At 39.8% G+C, this 15,293-nt stretch overlaps 4 protein-coding genes across 4 annotated transcripts; all 4 read right to left on the bottom strand.

The window, feature by feature from the left end:
* Nucleotides 1-3,426: 3,426 nt before the first annotated feature.
* LOC306995904 (hatching enzyme 1.2-like) lies at nucleotides 3,427-4,573 on the bottom strand (the record flags this gene model as incomplete). The annotated part of the gene is made up of 5 exons (XM_079607876.1): nucleotides 3,427-3,817; nucleotides 3,908-4,025; nucleotides 4,106-4,246; nucleotides 4,347-4,419; nucleotides 4,508-4,573. The coding sequence occupies 5 exons, from the start codon at nucleotides 4,571-4,573 to the stop codon at nucleotides 3,427-3,429; spliced, it is 789 nt and encodes a 262-aa protein (XP_079464002.1).
* A 2,073-nt stretch (nucleotides 4,574-6,646) lies between these two features.
* LOC306995907 (hatching enzyme 1.2-like) lies at nucleotides 6,647-7,793 on the bottom strand (the record flags this gene model as incomplete). Its single annotated transcript, XM_079607878.1, has 5 exons — nucleotides 6,647-7,037; nucleotides 7,128-7,245; nucleotides 7,326-7,466; nucleotides 7,567-7,639; nucleotides 7,728-7,793. 5 exons carry the CDS (start codon nucleotides 7,791-7,793, stop codon nucleotides 6,647-6,649), a joined length of 789 nt encoding a protein of 262 aa, XP_079464004.1.
* Nucleotides 7,794-9,872: 2,079 nt separating this feature from the next.
* LOC306995906 (hatching enzyme 1.2-like) lies at nucleotides 9,873-11,018 on the bottom strand (the record flags this gene model as incomplete). Its single annotated transcript, XM_079607877.1, has 5 exons — nucleotides 9,873-10,263; nucleotides 10,354-10,471; nucleotides 10,551-10,691; nucleotides 10,792-10,864; nucleotides 10,953-11,018. The coding sequence occupies 5 exons, from the start codon at nucleotides 11,016-11,018 to the stop codon at nucleotides 9,873-9,875; spliced, it is 789 nt and encodes a 262-aa protein (XP_079464003.1).
* A 2,075-nt stretch (nucleotides 11,019-13,093) lies between these two features.
* LOC306995782 (hatching enzyme 1.2-like) lies at nucleotides 13,094-14,240 on the bottom strand (the record flags this gene model as incomplete). The annotated part of the gene is made up of 5 exons (XM_079607680.1): nucleotides 13,094-13,484; nucleotides 13,575-13,692; nucleotides 13,773-13,913; nucleotides 14,014-14,086; nucleotides 14,175-14,240. 5 exons carry the CDS (start codon nucleotides 14,238-14,240, stop codon nucleotides 13,094-13,096), a joined length of 789 nt encoding a protein of 262 aa, XP_079463806.1.
* Between the last annotated feature and the right edge of the window lie 1,053 nt (nucleotides 14,241-15,293).

Here is a 15,293-nt window from a genome sequence, read left to right as displayed (position 1 = left end):
TGTCACACTGTCTACCTTTCATCCCTTGTGTTCCCTCTCTCTTCTCCCAGCTCCTTTTGTCTGTCTGTGTGGAGCATGACTCCTTGACTTCTTCAGACTGTGTTGTGTCATTGGTTTTTTGACAAGAACAACAGTCTGTTATTGTACATGCCTCAGTTAAAGGTCTTAATCCCTTAATTCAAATATATATCTGTCTGTCTGTTGTTCTATCTTTCTCTCTGTCTGTTGTTCTATCTTTCTCTCTGTCTGTTGTTCTATCGTTCAGTATATTGTTACAGTATATTGTTTCATCCATCCGTCCGTTGTTCTATTGTTTTGTCTGTTTGTCGTTCCATCCGTCTATTGTTCAATATAGAGTTCCTTCCATCCATCTGTTGTTCTATTGTTCTGTCGTTCTATCGTTCAATATATTGATCCATCCATCCATCCATCTGTAGTTCTATTGTTCTGTCTGTCGTTCTATCATTCAATATATTGTTCCATCCATCTGTTGTTCTATTGTTCTGTCTGTTTGTCCATCCATCCATCCATCCATCCATCCATCCATCCATCCATCCATCCATCCATCCATCCATCCATCCATCCATCCATCCATCCATCCATCCATCCATCCATCCATCCATCCATCCATCCATCCAATCGATTCTTCCATCCAACTCTCCAGTTCTATCGTTCTGTCTGTCTGTCTGTCGTCATATCGTTCAATATATTGTTCCATCCATCCATCTGTAGTTCTATTGTTCTGTCTGTCTGTCTGTCTGTCTGTCTGTCGTTCTATCATTCAATATATTGTTCCTTCCATCTGTTGTTCTATTGTTCTGTCCATCCATCCATCCATCCATCCATCCATCCATCCATCCATCCATCCATCCATCCATCCATCCATCCATCCATCCATCCATCCATCCATCCATCCATCCATCCATCCATCCATCCATCCATCCAATCGATTCTTCCATCCAACTATCCAGTTCTATCGTTCTGTCTGTCTGTCATTTAATCGTTCAATATATTGTTCCGTCCGTCCCTCCGTCAATCCGAGACAGGGCTTACCTTCCAGTGCCCTATCAACAAGTAGAACAACCCTCCAACTGCCTAGAAACGCCCTAGTAACCACACAGCACTGCCCTGGAAACACTAGTTGTGTCCCAAATGATGCACTATACACTGTGCACGTACACACTATGTACTCAACTGTGTAGTGTAAGAATTTTATGTTTATTTTGTCATTCAATATTGGAGCCTCTGTTGAAGCTGCCACAGTTGAGTGCATGAAGTTCCCAACATTCCACTAACTGTTTTTTTCGGGTTAATTAGGTGTGTCATCTGGGTATTTAAAGTGCATTTTTACCTTTTGGGAATTTTCGGTGTGAACACACTACTCCAGGGCCGGATTAACCATTAGGGCAACTGGGCACTTTCCCAGGGGCCCAGGACATCTAAGGGACAAGTCATTGTGCCCAGGGGCCTCTGAACTCTTAATCCGGCCCTGCACTACTCGCACTATTTATGCTACAACACAGAATAGGGCGTAAGTAACTTTCTGTAAGGCCTACAGTATAGCATTTAATCTGTTAGGGTTAGACTTTTCTGTAAAACTTTTCTGTTTTTTTTCCCCGGTTCTTTCATTCCACTTACATTCATCATTATTTCCATCTTTCCCTGCTTTACTTCCTTCCCTCATTAATGTGTTTTCCCGTCTTTATTTCTCTCTTAAATCTTCGCTTCCTTCCTCCGTCTCGTTTCGGTATGATGGCTGGTGATGTTTTCTGTGAGGGAGTGTGTCATACTGCTTACTCACTGGAAAAGGAGTCGGGAAAGTTTGAGTTTGCCCCACTTTTCTATGTGCCAGCCGGGGAACTCTGCCGCTTTGACCTGGATTCTGCACAAGAGCGATCCATGAGGCTTTCACAATTCAAACACACTCTCTCTCTCTCTCTCTCTCTCTCTCTCTCTCTCTCTCTCTCTCTCTCGCTCTCGCTCTCTCTCTCTCTCTCTCTCTCTCTCTCTCTCTCTCTCTCTCTCTCTCTCTCTCTCTCTCGCTCTCGCTCTCGCTCTCGCTCTCGCTCTCGCTCTCGCTCTCGCTCTCGCTCTCGCTCTCTCGCTCTCTCGCTCTCTCGCTCTCTCGCTCTCTCTCTCGCTCTCGCTCTCTATTATGTCTGTGTCTGTCTGGACTCTTGTTTTATTAACTGTGCCATATCCATTGAGAAAACGAAAAACCTCAGCAATTAATATTGAATAAACACATGAAAGGCAAAGGATTTCATAATTCACCTACATTCACAGAACATCCTCCACAGAGACTCCCGAGGCCAAGGATGATGAGCCAAAGCACAGAATATGCATAAGTGTGCTGTTATTAGCACCTCTCCTCATCATGTATTAAGGCCTAATTAGACGATCACAGAGTCAACGCGTATCGCAGGGGATTATTATGTCTGCTCTGATTCAGCATCTTGTTTATCTGGATTTTAAAGAGAGTTTTTGTGATGCTTTCTAGCCCATCAATGTAGCTTTATTTCTTGCTGTGTGGTGAGGACACACTGTGCAGTGTATACGTTTGACTCATGAATATTAATGAACTGATTTTAGCTTGTAATTGGTGTGTAATTGGGTGCTAGCCAAGGAGGTCCACTAGCATTCCTATTTGTTAGCATTCCCATTCATTTCATTTGTAGTTGATTACTCCCTGGAAGTGTGTGATGCATTTCATCCTTTATATCTGGCTTTAAATGTCAAAACGGTAAGTCAATATTATTGCCAAAAACAGTGATGCCACTGTGTATGAGTTGGCGAATGAATTTCATTCTGCCAATAGTCCATTTGGAGTCACGGAGAAGACTATTCCTCAACTGCAGCTTAGTGGAAATGAGAAATATTGACTGTAATTGCCATCGTCTCCCAGTGGTGTCGATGCTCTGGCAAGGGACATGGCCCGATATTTATTTTAAACACATGAGTGGTTTTAATTATAACGATATTTCATCAGGGCCTATCAGTGGCAAGACTAGTCAGGTTGAGCTTCAAACTGGCATGATTAACACACTCTTATTAGGCAATGCTTCCCTGCCAGTGTTTAGTAGCACACCACCAAAACTTTGGAACATTTCACCACATTTCTGAGACTTAATACCTAATTTTGGAGAATTAAAATATAATCAATAGTTATTGTCAGATGTTTTTGTCACTGTGGCGTTTTGTGTGTGGCTTATATTAATGCTACAATCAAGCACTTTCTTAAACTTGACATTGAATCACAAATAAAGTATGAGTTTGTCTTGCAGTGTAGCTTTATTTTCCCCAACACAATCACACATTTCAGAAATCCAACACCATTAAAAGACAGACACATAATCTCATAATCTCATTACATTATTCATCTAAAGACACATGAACTATATTAAATGATGTGTGCAAGCCTCGTCTTCAGCATCCATACAGCTTCTTGATCCTCATAACGTCAATTTTGGACAATCCCTGCCTCTGTCCGATTTCCACAGTCTCATCCGGAATGGGAGTGATGGTTTCCAGCCAGGGCTGAGTGGAGAAGGCAGTTCTACCATAGTGCATGATGGAGCCGTAGTCGTATGGAGTGTTTTGGTTGTTGGTGTTCTGTTTCTCGAAGTTGTAGGCCATATCAGGAGAGATGTTCTCAAAGTTGATTTTGACATACTGGTCACGATCGCTCCTGGTTTGCTCGTGGTTGAAGCCCAGGGCATGATTGAGCTCATGTTGTACGATGCCATTGTACACACAGCCGTCCCTTTTGAGGGAGACCACCTGTTTGCCACCAGTTCTACCTAGAGAAGAGAAGCACCTGAGAGGAGAGAGGAAATAAAGGGGTTAAATATTGATCTGTTAAAGGTCTGTTAAATGTTTCTTGCTGGTATAGTATGATTGTTCTCACCCATCTTTGTTCTCAATACTGATGTAGTCGGTCTGAGATGATTTGGCCACAAAGCGGATGCAGGTTTTGGCGTGAAAGACCGACATGGCGTTCGCAATCACTGATTTGTCAAAATTGGCTGCAAAAAGGGTCCACAGGTTTAAAATGGCATCTAAATGAATCATTGTTATTTTCAATGAACGAAGGAGATTCACGTACAGAATTCACTGCTCACTACGTAAGGGATCTCCACTATGTTGTTGGAGTTTTTCTTCCAGAAACAGTTGTTGTTGAGGCAGTAGAGAGCATTTCTGGTTTTGGGAAACAACAGATCTCCTTCAATGAAGATTTCAGAAGATCCTGTATTTAAAGAGAAATATATTGATGAAATAATGCAATATATTCATAAATCCCAATCACTTTTTAACACATTGCTGGCTTTATCTACAAGATGCTTCACCATTGTTGGTTTCTAAAATCCTTGTTGTGATGTCCACAGGTTCAGGCTCTGATACAAACACACCATCAAACACCTGCTCCTGGTGGTCGAAACAGAGATGTTTATAACGACTCATTTGAGGACTGTTAATTGTTTAAGGGAGAGACTAAAAAGGACCTTACCATGAGAGGAGACGCCTGGGTGACGCCAAAAAGCAGCAGCAGAATGGAGAGGGCTCTTGTGTCCATGTTGCCTCAGTGTGTGGAGATGTTCAGGATGCTCCTGTGCTGAGATTTGATGCCTGTGAGCTGTTCGGTCTGGACTTTATATTCACCTGAGTAGGTGGGTCTACTGGAGGATTATGGGTAGGGTCTTAGTGTCCAGAGTCTAAAATGTGTACATACAGGGAGGGAACTCTGACCTCGCCTGTTGGTCCAAAACTTTACACAATCATAGAATTACCTCAGTTTGTTTAACTAATTCACTAAAATGGACATGCTGTAGCTGTTGGACTTCACCACGTGCCCTAAGACAGTGGTGTACAAGGATGGTCCACAATACCTTAAATGTGCTCTGTAGATAGATAACAGATAAATCATTATTTGTGAGAACATCTGAATTTACTATAGAGATTAGTAAACCACCACAAAAATATAAGCAAGATGGACAACTAGTTATTTAATAGAAAAAAAATAGCTCAGCCAAACTAAAAGCTTTTGATGTAACAGGGAAAATCTGAGAATTACTGTGAATTGCTCAAATATTTTCAGGAGAAATGTAGTAATATATTATTTCATAGCACTACACCGCTTCTTAATTGATATAATTGTTTTGTTACTGAAAAGCAAAATGATTTCAAACAATGAAAAAAACACCTTGCTGCTTAGTAAAGTAGTTTAATAGTTGAACTACGCATAACAATGCTACTGCATTTTACACATTCAACTGTACACCGTTACAAGTTCAAGAGAAGTCACATTTCAACTCTTTGAGATTTAAAGTTTTGATCAAAAAAGTTTCTAATTCGATTTTACAGAAGTTGTGTGTTTTTTTCTGTAGTCCAGATGTTATAATCAGTTTTTGCAATAGGCGTACAGCAGAAAATTGCTCTCATTTTATTTTGAGCTTAACATCACAGACATGAAATTCTTAATCTGATTTACGTAGAGATTCTGGGAGGGATGTTTTCTGGTAACGGATCTTGCATAGTGTGAGTTTGTTCATGTACAATGCCAGAGCGTTCCCGTCTGACGTGTAACGTACGTGTTCAAAAGTCCTGCTCTTATAATTTTAATATCCTCCCAGCAAACAATAACATTGTGTATGGTATCATTATGCAGCTTGTTCATTTGTCACCTCCATGGATGGGAAGTAGATCCCTGATCTTGATATCACTCTTGTTTGTAGCATTTGTTATTTTCTTTCTTGAATTTTTGTCAACATGCAATTTTTTAACTGTTCTTCCTCCTGTCAAATAGTTGCACAATAACTAACATCATCACTGCAACACACACCCGACACGGCATCGGCTTTGGCTCTTTTCACACTGATATTTTACAAGATTTATCCCAGTAATATTACTAGTGTCTTGTATGAGTGCTGAGTTGTCCAGCATTTTGGCTCTGCCTTACATTCACATAGAATGCTCCCTGACAATTTTCTGGAACCAAAGTCCATTGTGAACGCAGCCTTTATTTTCACCAGAACTTCACGTCATGTCTAGAACTGCATCTTTGGTTGACTTTGTGCTTCAGGAGATCAGATTTATGTCTCCTTGGGACTTTCTCAATCTTTGGCAACTTTGAAAGTTAAGTTTGTTTTACTAGAGGATGCAAGAGCGACTCACTCCAGAAGAGGGTCTCGGCATTATAAAGGTCTTTAAAATTGAGGTATCAAACGGGAAAACTCCCCTTTCAGCTGTGAACATATGATTACACCAGAACTAAATCTCAAAAATCTTTCAAAATCTACATTATAGTATTTTGCCAAAAAAAAAGAGATATATTTTGTTGAAATGTATTAATCATATACTGTGCCCAGTCCTCCAGTTCTCCTACGGTTAAACCAGGTGGCTTTATAGGCTGCAGGAGAAGCTTAATACTATGACTCCTTTAATGCTACAATCCAGCACTTTCTTAAACTTGACATTGAATCACAAATAAAGTATGAGTTTGTCTTGCAGTGTAGCTTTATTTTCCCCAACCCAACACAATCACACATTTCAGAAATCCAACACCATTAAAAGACAGAAACATAATCTCATTACATCATTCATCTACAGACACATGAACTATATTAAATGATGTGGGCAAGCCTCGTCTTCAGCATCCATACAGCTTCTTGATCCTCATAACGTCAATTTTGGACAATCCCTGCCTCTGTCCGATTTCCACTGTCTCATCCGGAATGGGAGTGATGGTTTCCAGCCAGGGCTGAGTGGAGAAGGCAGTTCTACCATAGTGCATGATGGAGCCGTAGTCGTATGGAGTGTTTTGGTTGTTGGTGTTCTGTTTCTCGAAGTTGTAGGCCATATCAGGAGAGATGTTCTCAAAGTTGATTTTGACATACTGGTCACGATCGCTCCTGGTTTGCTCGTGGTAGAAGCCCAGGGCATGATTGAGCTCATGTTGTACGATGCCATTGTACACACAGCCGTCCCTTTTGAGGGAGACCACCTGTTTGCCACCAGTTCTACCTAGAGAAGAGAAGCACCTGAGAGGAGAGAGGAAATAAAGGGGTTAAATATTGATCTGTTAAAGGTCTGTTAAATGTTTCTTGCTGGTCTAGTATGATTGTTCTCACCCATCTTTGTTCTCAATACTGATGTAGTCGGTCTGAGATGATTTGGCCACAAAGCGGATGCAGGTTTTGGCGTGAAAGACCGACATGGCGTTCGCAATCACTGATTTGTCAAAATTGGCTGCAAAAAGGGTCCACAGGTTTAAAATGGCATCTAAATGAATCATTGTTATTTTCAATGAACGAAGGAGATTCACGTACAGAATTCACTGCTCACTACGTAAGGGATCTCCACTATGTTGTTGGAGTTTTTCTTCCAGAAACAGTTGTTGTTGAGGCAGTAGAGAGCATTTCTGGTTTTGGGAAATAACAGATCTCCTTCAATGAAGATTTCAGAAGATCCTGTATTTAAAGAGAAATATATTGATGAAATAATGCAATATATTCATAAATCCCAATCACTTTTTAACAAATTGCTGGCTTTATCTACAAGATGTTTCACCATTGTTGGTTTCTAAAATCCTTGTAGTGATGTCCACAGGTTCAGGCTCTGATACAAACACACCATCAAACACCTGCTCCTGGTGGTCGAAACAGAGATGTTTATAACGACTCATTTGAGGACTGTTAATCGTTTAAGGGAGAGACTAGAAAGGACCTTACCATGAGAGGAGACGCCTGGGTGACGCCAAAAAGCAGCAGCAGAATGGAGAGGGCTCTTGTGTCCATGTTGCCTCAGTGTGTGGAGATGTTCAGGATGCTCCTGTGCTGAGATTTGATGCCTGTGAGCTGTTCGGTCTGGACTTTATATTCACCTGAGTAGGTGGGTCTACTGGAGGATTATGGGTAGGGTAGGGTCTTAGTGTCCAGAGTCTAAAATGTGTACATACAGGGAGGGAACTCTGACCTCGCCTGTTGGTCCAAAACTTTACACAATCATAGAATTACCTCAGTTTGTTTAACTAATTCACTAAAATGGACATGCTGTAGCTGTTGGACTTCACCACGTGCCCTAAGACAGTGGTGTACAAGGATGGTCCACAATACCTTAAATGTGCTCTGTAGATAGATAACAGATAAATCATTATTTGTGAGAACATCTGAATTTACTATAGAGATTAGTAAACCACCACAAAAATATAAGCAAGATGGACAACTAGTTATTTAATAGAAAAAAAAAATAGCTCAGCCAAACTAAAAGCTTTTGATGTAACAGGGAAAATCTGAGAATTACTTTGAATTGCTCAAATATTTTCAGGAGAAATGTAGTAATATATTATTTCATAGCACTACACCGCTTCTTAATTGATATAATTGTTTCGTTACTGAAAAGCAAAATGATTTCAAACAATGAAAAAAACACCTTGCTGCTTAGTAAAGTAGTTTAATAGTTGAACTACGCATAACAATGCTACTGCATTTTACACATTCAACTGTACACCGTTACAAGTTCAAGAGAAGTCACATTTCAACTCTTTGAGATTTAAAGTTTTGATCAAAGTTTCTAATTCGATTTTACAGAAGTTGTGTTTTTTTTCTGTAGTCCAGATGTTATAATACATTTTTGCAATACAGCAGAAAAATTGCTCTAATTTTAGTTTGAGCTTAACATCACAGACAAGAAGTTCATAATCTGATTTACGTAGAGATTCTGGGAGGGATGTTTTCTGGTAACGGATCTTGCATAGTGTGAGTTTGTTCATCTACAATGCCAGAGCGTTTCCGTCTGACGTGTAACGTACGTGTTCAAAAGTCCTGCTTTTATAATTTGAATATCCTCCCAGCAAACAATAACATTGTGTATGGTATCATTAAGCAAATTGCTCATTTGTCAGCTCCATGGATGGGAAGTAGATCACTGATCTTGATATCACTCTTGTTTGAAGCAATTGTTTGTTTGTTTTTTTGCATTTTTGTCAACATGCAATTTTTTAACTGTTCTTCCTCCTGTCAAATAGTTGCACAATAACTAACATCATCACTGCAACACACACCCGACACGGCATCGGCTCTGGCTCTTTTCACACTGATATTTTCCAAGATTTATCCCAGTAATATTACTAGGGTCTTGTATGAGTGCTGAGATGTCCAGCATTTTGGCTCTGCCTTGCATTCACATAGAATGCTCCCCGACAATTTTCTGGAACCAAAGTCCATTGTGAACGCAGCCTTTATTTTCACCAGAACTTCACGTCATGTCTAGAACTGCATCTTTGGTTGACTTTGTGCTTCAGGAGATCAGATTTATGTCTGCTTGGGACTTTCTCAATCTTTGGCAACTTTGAAAGTTACGTTTTTTTTTTACTAGAGGATGCAAGAGCGACTCACTCCAGAAGAGGGTCTTGGCATATAAAAGTCTTTAAAATTGAGGTATCAAACGAGAAAACTCCCCTTTCAGCTGTGAACATATGATTACACCAGAACTAAATCTCACAAATCTTTCAAAATCTACATTATAGTATTTTTCCAAAAAAAGAGATATATTTTGTTGAAATGTATTAATCATATACTGTGCCCAGTCCTCCAGTTCTCCTACGGTTAAACCAGGTGGCTTTATAGGCTGCAGGAGAAGCTTAATACTATGACTCCTTTAATGCTACAATCCAGCACTTTCTTAAACTTGACATTGAATCACAAATAAAGTATGAGTTTGTCTTGCAGTGTAGCTTTATTTTCCCCAACCCAACACAATCACACATTTCAGAAATCCAACACCATTAAAAGACAGAAACATAATCTCATAATCTCATTACATTATTCATCTACAGACACATGAACTATATAAAATGATGTGTGCAAGCCTCGTCTTCAGCATCCATACAGCTTCTTGATCCTCATAACGTCAATTTTGGACAATCCCTGCCTCTGTCCGATTTCCACAGTCTCATCCGGAATGGGAGTGATGGTTTCCAGCCAGGGCTGAGTGGAGAAGGCAGTTCTACCATAGGGCATTATGGAGCCGTAGTCGTATGGAGTGTTTTGGTTGTTGGTGTTCTGTTTCTCGAAGTTGTAGGCCATATCAGGAGAGATGTTCTCAAAGTTGATTTTGACATACTGGTCACGATCGCTCCTGGTTTGCTCGTGGTAGAAGCCCAGGGCATGATTGAGCTCATGTTGTACGATGCCATTGTACACACAGCCGTCCCTTTTGAGGGAGACCACCTGTTTGCCACCAGTTCTACCTAGAGAAGAGAAGCACCTGAGAGGAGAGAGGAAATAAAGGGGTTAAATATTGATCTGTTAAAGGTCTGTTAAATGTTTCTTGCTGGTATAGTATGATTGTTCTCACCCATCTTTGTTCTCAATACTGATGTAGTCGGTCTGAGATGATTTGGCCACAAAGCGGATGCAGGTTTTGGCGTGAAAGACCGACATGGCGTTCGCAATCACTGATTTGTCAAAATTGGCTGCAAAAAGGTCCACAGGTTTAAAATGGCATCTAAATGAATCAATGTTATTTTCAATGAACGAAGGAGATTCACGTACAGAATTCACTGCTCACTACGTAAGGGATCTCCACTATGTTGTTGGAGTTTTTCTTCCAGAAACAGTTGTTGTTGAGGCAGTAGAGAGCATTTCTGGTTTTGGGAAACAACAGATCTCCTTCAATGAAGATTTCAGAAGATCCTGTATTTAAAGAGAAATATATTGATGAAATAATGCAATATATTCATAAATCCCAATCACTTTTTAACAAATTGCTGGCTTTATCTACAAGATGCTTCACCATTGTTGGTTTCTAAAATCCTTGTAGTGATGTCCACAGGTTCAGGCTCTGATACAAACACACCATCAAACACCTGCTCCTGGTGGTCGAAACAGAGATGTTTAAAACGACTCATTTGAGGACTGTTAATCGTTTAAGGGAGAGACTAGAAAGGACCTTACCATGAGAGGAGACGCCTGGGTGACGCCAAAAAGCAGCAGCAGAATGGAGAGGGCTCTTGTTTCCATGTTGCCTCAGTGTGTGGAGATGTTCAGGATGCTCCTGTGCTGAGATTTGATGCCTGTGAGCTGTTCGGTCTGGACTTTATATTCACCTGAGTAGGTGGGTCTACTGGAGGATTATGGGTAGGGTCTTAGTGTCCAGAGTCTAAAATGTGTACATACAGGGAGGGAACTCTGACCTCGCCTGTTGGTCCAAAACTTTACACAATCATAGAATATACCTCAGTTTGTTTAACTAATTCACTAAAATGGACATGCTGTAGCTGTTGGACTTCACCACGTGCCCTAAGACAGTGGTGTACAAGGATGGTCCACAATACCTTAAATGTGCTCTGTAGATAGATAACAGATAAATCATTATTTGTGAGAACATCTGAATTTACTATAGAGATTAGTAAACCACCACAAAAATATAAGCAAGATGGACAACTAGTTATTTAATAGAAAAAAAATAGCTCAGCCAAACTAAAAGCTTTTGATGTAACAGGGAAAATCTGAGAATTACTGTGAATTGCTCAAATATTTTCAGGAGAAATGTAGTAATATATTATTTCATAGCACTACACCGCTTCTTAATTGATATAATTGTTTCGTTACTGAAAAGCAAAATGACTTCAAACAGTGACGAAAACACCTTGCTGCTTAGTAAAGTAGTTTAATAGTTGAACTACGCATAACAATGCTACTGCATTTTACACATTCAACTGTACACCGTTACAAGTTCAAGAGAAGTCACATTTCAACTCTTTGAGATTTAAAGTTTTGATCAAAGTTTCTAATTCGATTTTACAGAAGTTGTGTTTTTTTTCTGTAGTCCAGATGTTATAATACATTTTTGCAATACAGCAGAAAAATTGCTCTAATTTTAGTTTGAGCTTAACATCACAGACAAGAAGTTCATAATCTGATTTACGTAGAGATTCTGGGAGGGATGTTTTCTGGTAACGGATCTTGCATAGTGTGAGTTTGTTCATCTACAATGCCAGAGCGTTCCCTTCTGACGTGTAACGTACGTGTTCAAAAGTCCTGCTTTTATAATTTTAATATCCTCCCAGCAAACAATAACATTGTGTATGGTATCATTAAGCAAATTGCTCATTTGTCAGCTCCATGGATGGGAAGTAGATCCCTGATCTTAATATCACTCTTGTTTGTAGCAATTGTTTTTTTCTTTTTTTTTCTTTTTTGTCAACATGCAATTTTTTAACTGTTCTTCCTCCTGTCAAATAGTTGCACAATAACTAACATCATCACTGCAACACACACCCGACACGGCATCGGCTCTGGCTCTTTTCACACTGATATTTTCCAAGATTTATCCCAGTAATATTACTAGGGTCTTGTATGAGTGCTGAGATGTCCAGCATTTTGGCTCTGCCTTGCATTCACATAGAATGCTCCCCGACAATTTTCTGGAACCAAAGTCCATTGTGAACGCAGCCCTTATTTTCACCAGAACTTCACGTCATGTCTAGAACTGTATCTTTGGTTGACTTTTTGCTTCAGGAGATCAGATTTATGTCTGCTTGGGACTTTCTCAATCTTTGGCAACTTTGAAAGTTACGTTTTTTTTTTTACTAGAGGATGCAAGAGCGACTCACTCCAGAAGAGGGTCTTGGCATATAAAAGTCTTTAAAATTGAGGTATCAAACGAGAAAACTCCCCTTTCAGCTGTGAACATATGATTACACCAGAACTAAATCTCTAAAATCTTTCAAAATCTACATTATAGTATTTTTCCATAAAAAGAGATATATTTTGTTGAAATGTATTAATCATATACTGTGCCCAGTCCTCCAGTTCTCCTACGGTTAAACCAGGTGGCTTTATAGGCTGCAGGAGAAGCTTAATACTATGACTCCTTTAATGCTACAATCAAGCACTTTCTTAAACTTGACATTGAATCACAAATAAAGTATGAGTTTGTCTTGCAGTGTAGCTTTATTTTCCCCAACCCAACACAATCACACATTTCAGAAATCCAACACCATTAAAAGACAGAAACATAATCTCATAATCTCATTACATTATTCATCTACAGACACATGAACTATATTAAATGATGTGGGCAAGCCTCGTCTTCAGCATCCATACAGCTTCTTGATCCTCATAACGTCAATTTTGGACAATCCCTGCCTCTGTCCGATTTCCACAGTCTCATCCGGAATGGGAGTGATGGTTTCCAGCCAGGGCTGAGTGGAGAAGGCAGTTCTACCATAGTGCATTATGGAGCCGTAGTCGTATGGAGTGTTTTGGTTGTTGGTGTTCTGTTTCTCGAAGTTGTAGGCCATATCAGGAGAGATGTTCTCAAAGTTGATTTTGACATACTGGTCACGATCGCTCCTGGTTTGCTCGTGGTAGAAGCCCAGGGCATGATTGAGCTCATGTTGTACGATGCCATTGTACACACAGCCGTCCCTTTTGAGGGAGACCACCTGTTTGCCACCAGTTCTACCTAGAGAAGAGAAGCACCTGAGAGGAGAGAGGAAATAAAGGGGTTAAATATTGATCTGTTAAAGGTCTGTTAAATGTTTCTTGCTGGTCTAGTATGATTGTTCTCACCCATCTTTGTTCTCAATACTGATGTAGTCGGTCTGAGATGATTTGGCCACAAAGCGGATGCAGGTTTTGGCGTGAAAGACCGACATGGCGTTCGCAATCACTGATTTGTCAAAATTGGCTGCAAAAAGGGTCCACAGGTTTAAAATGGCATCTAAATGAATCATTGTTATTTTCAATGAATGAAGGAGATTCACGTACAGAATTCACTGCTCACTACGTAAGGGATCTCCACTATGTTGTTGGAGTTTTTCTTCCAGAAACAGTTGTTGTTGAGGCAGTAGAGAGCATTTCTGGTTTTGGGAAACAACAGATCTCCTTCAATGAAGATTTCAGAAGATCCTGTATTTAAAGAGAAATATATTGATGAAATAATGCAATATATTCATAAATCCCGATCACTTTTTAACAAATTGCTGGCTTTATCTACAAGATGCTTCACCATTGTTGGTTTCTAAAATCCTTGTAGTGATGTCCACAGGTTCAGGCTCTGATACAAACACACCATCAAACACCTGCTCCTGGTGGTCGAAACAGAGATGTTTATAACGACTCATTTGAGGACTGTTAATTGTTTAAGGGAGAGACTAGAAAGGACCTTACCATGAGAGGAGACGCCTGGGTGACGCCAAAAAGCAGCAGCAGAATGGAGAGGGCTCTTGTGTCCATGTTGCCTCAGTGTGTGGAGATGTTCAGGATGCTCCTGTGCTGAGATTTGATGCCTGTGAGCTGTTCGGTCTGGACTTTATATTCACCTGAGTAGGTGGGTCTACTGGAGGATTATGGGTAGGGTCTTAGTGTCCAGAGTCTAAAATGTGTACATACAGGGAGGGAACTCTGACCTCGCCTGTTGGTCCAAAACTTTACACAATCATAGAATTACCTCAGTTTGTTTAACTAATTCACTAAAATGGACATAGCTGTTGGACTTCACCACGTGCCCTAAGACAGTGGTGTACAAGGATGGTCCACAATACCTTAAATGTGCTCTGTAGATAGATAACAGATAAATCATTATTTGTGAGAACATCTGAATTTACTATAGAGATTAGTAAACCACCACAAAAATATAAGCAAGATGGACAACTAGTTATTTAATAGAAAAAAAATAGCTCAGCCAAACTAAAAGCTTTTGATGTAACAGGGAAAATCTGAGAATTACTGTGAATTGCTCAAATATTTTCAGGAGAAATGTAGTAATATATTATTTCATAGCACTACACCGCTTCTTAATTGATATAATTGTTTCGTTACTGAAAAGCAAAATGATTTCAAACAGTGACGAAACCACCTTGCTGCTTAGTAAAGTAGTTTAATAGTTGAACTACGCATAACAATGCTACTGCATTTCACACATTCAACTGTACACCGTTACAAGTTCAAGAGAAGTCACATTTCAACTCTTTGAGATTTAAAGTTTTGATCAAAGTTTCTAATTCGATTTTACAGAAGTTGTGTTTTTTTTCTGTCGTCCAGATGTTATAATACATTTTTGCAATACAGCAGAAAAATTGCTCTAATTTTAGTTTGAGCTTAACATCACAGACATGAAATTCTTAATCTGATTTACGTAGAGATTCTGGGAGGGGTGTTTTCTGGTAACGGATCTTGCATAGTTTGATTTTGTTCATCTACAATGCCAGAGCGTTCCCTTCTGACGTGTAACGTACGTGTTCAAAAGTCCCGCTCTTATCATTTTAATATCCTCCCAGCAAACAATAA

Source organism: Phoxinus phoxinus (genome assembly GCF_949152265.1).
Source record: "Phoxinus phoxinus genome assembly, chromosome: 3".
NCBI lineage: Eukaryota > Metazoa > Chordata > Actinopteri > Cypriniformes > Leuciscidae > Phoxinus > Phoxinus phoxinus.
The sequence above is the reverse complement of the archived record's forward strand: the minus strand, read 5'-3'. Positions and strand labels throughout refer to the sequence as shown.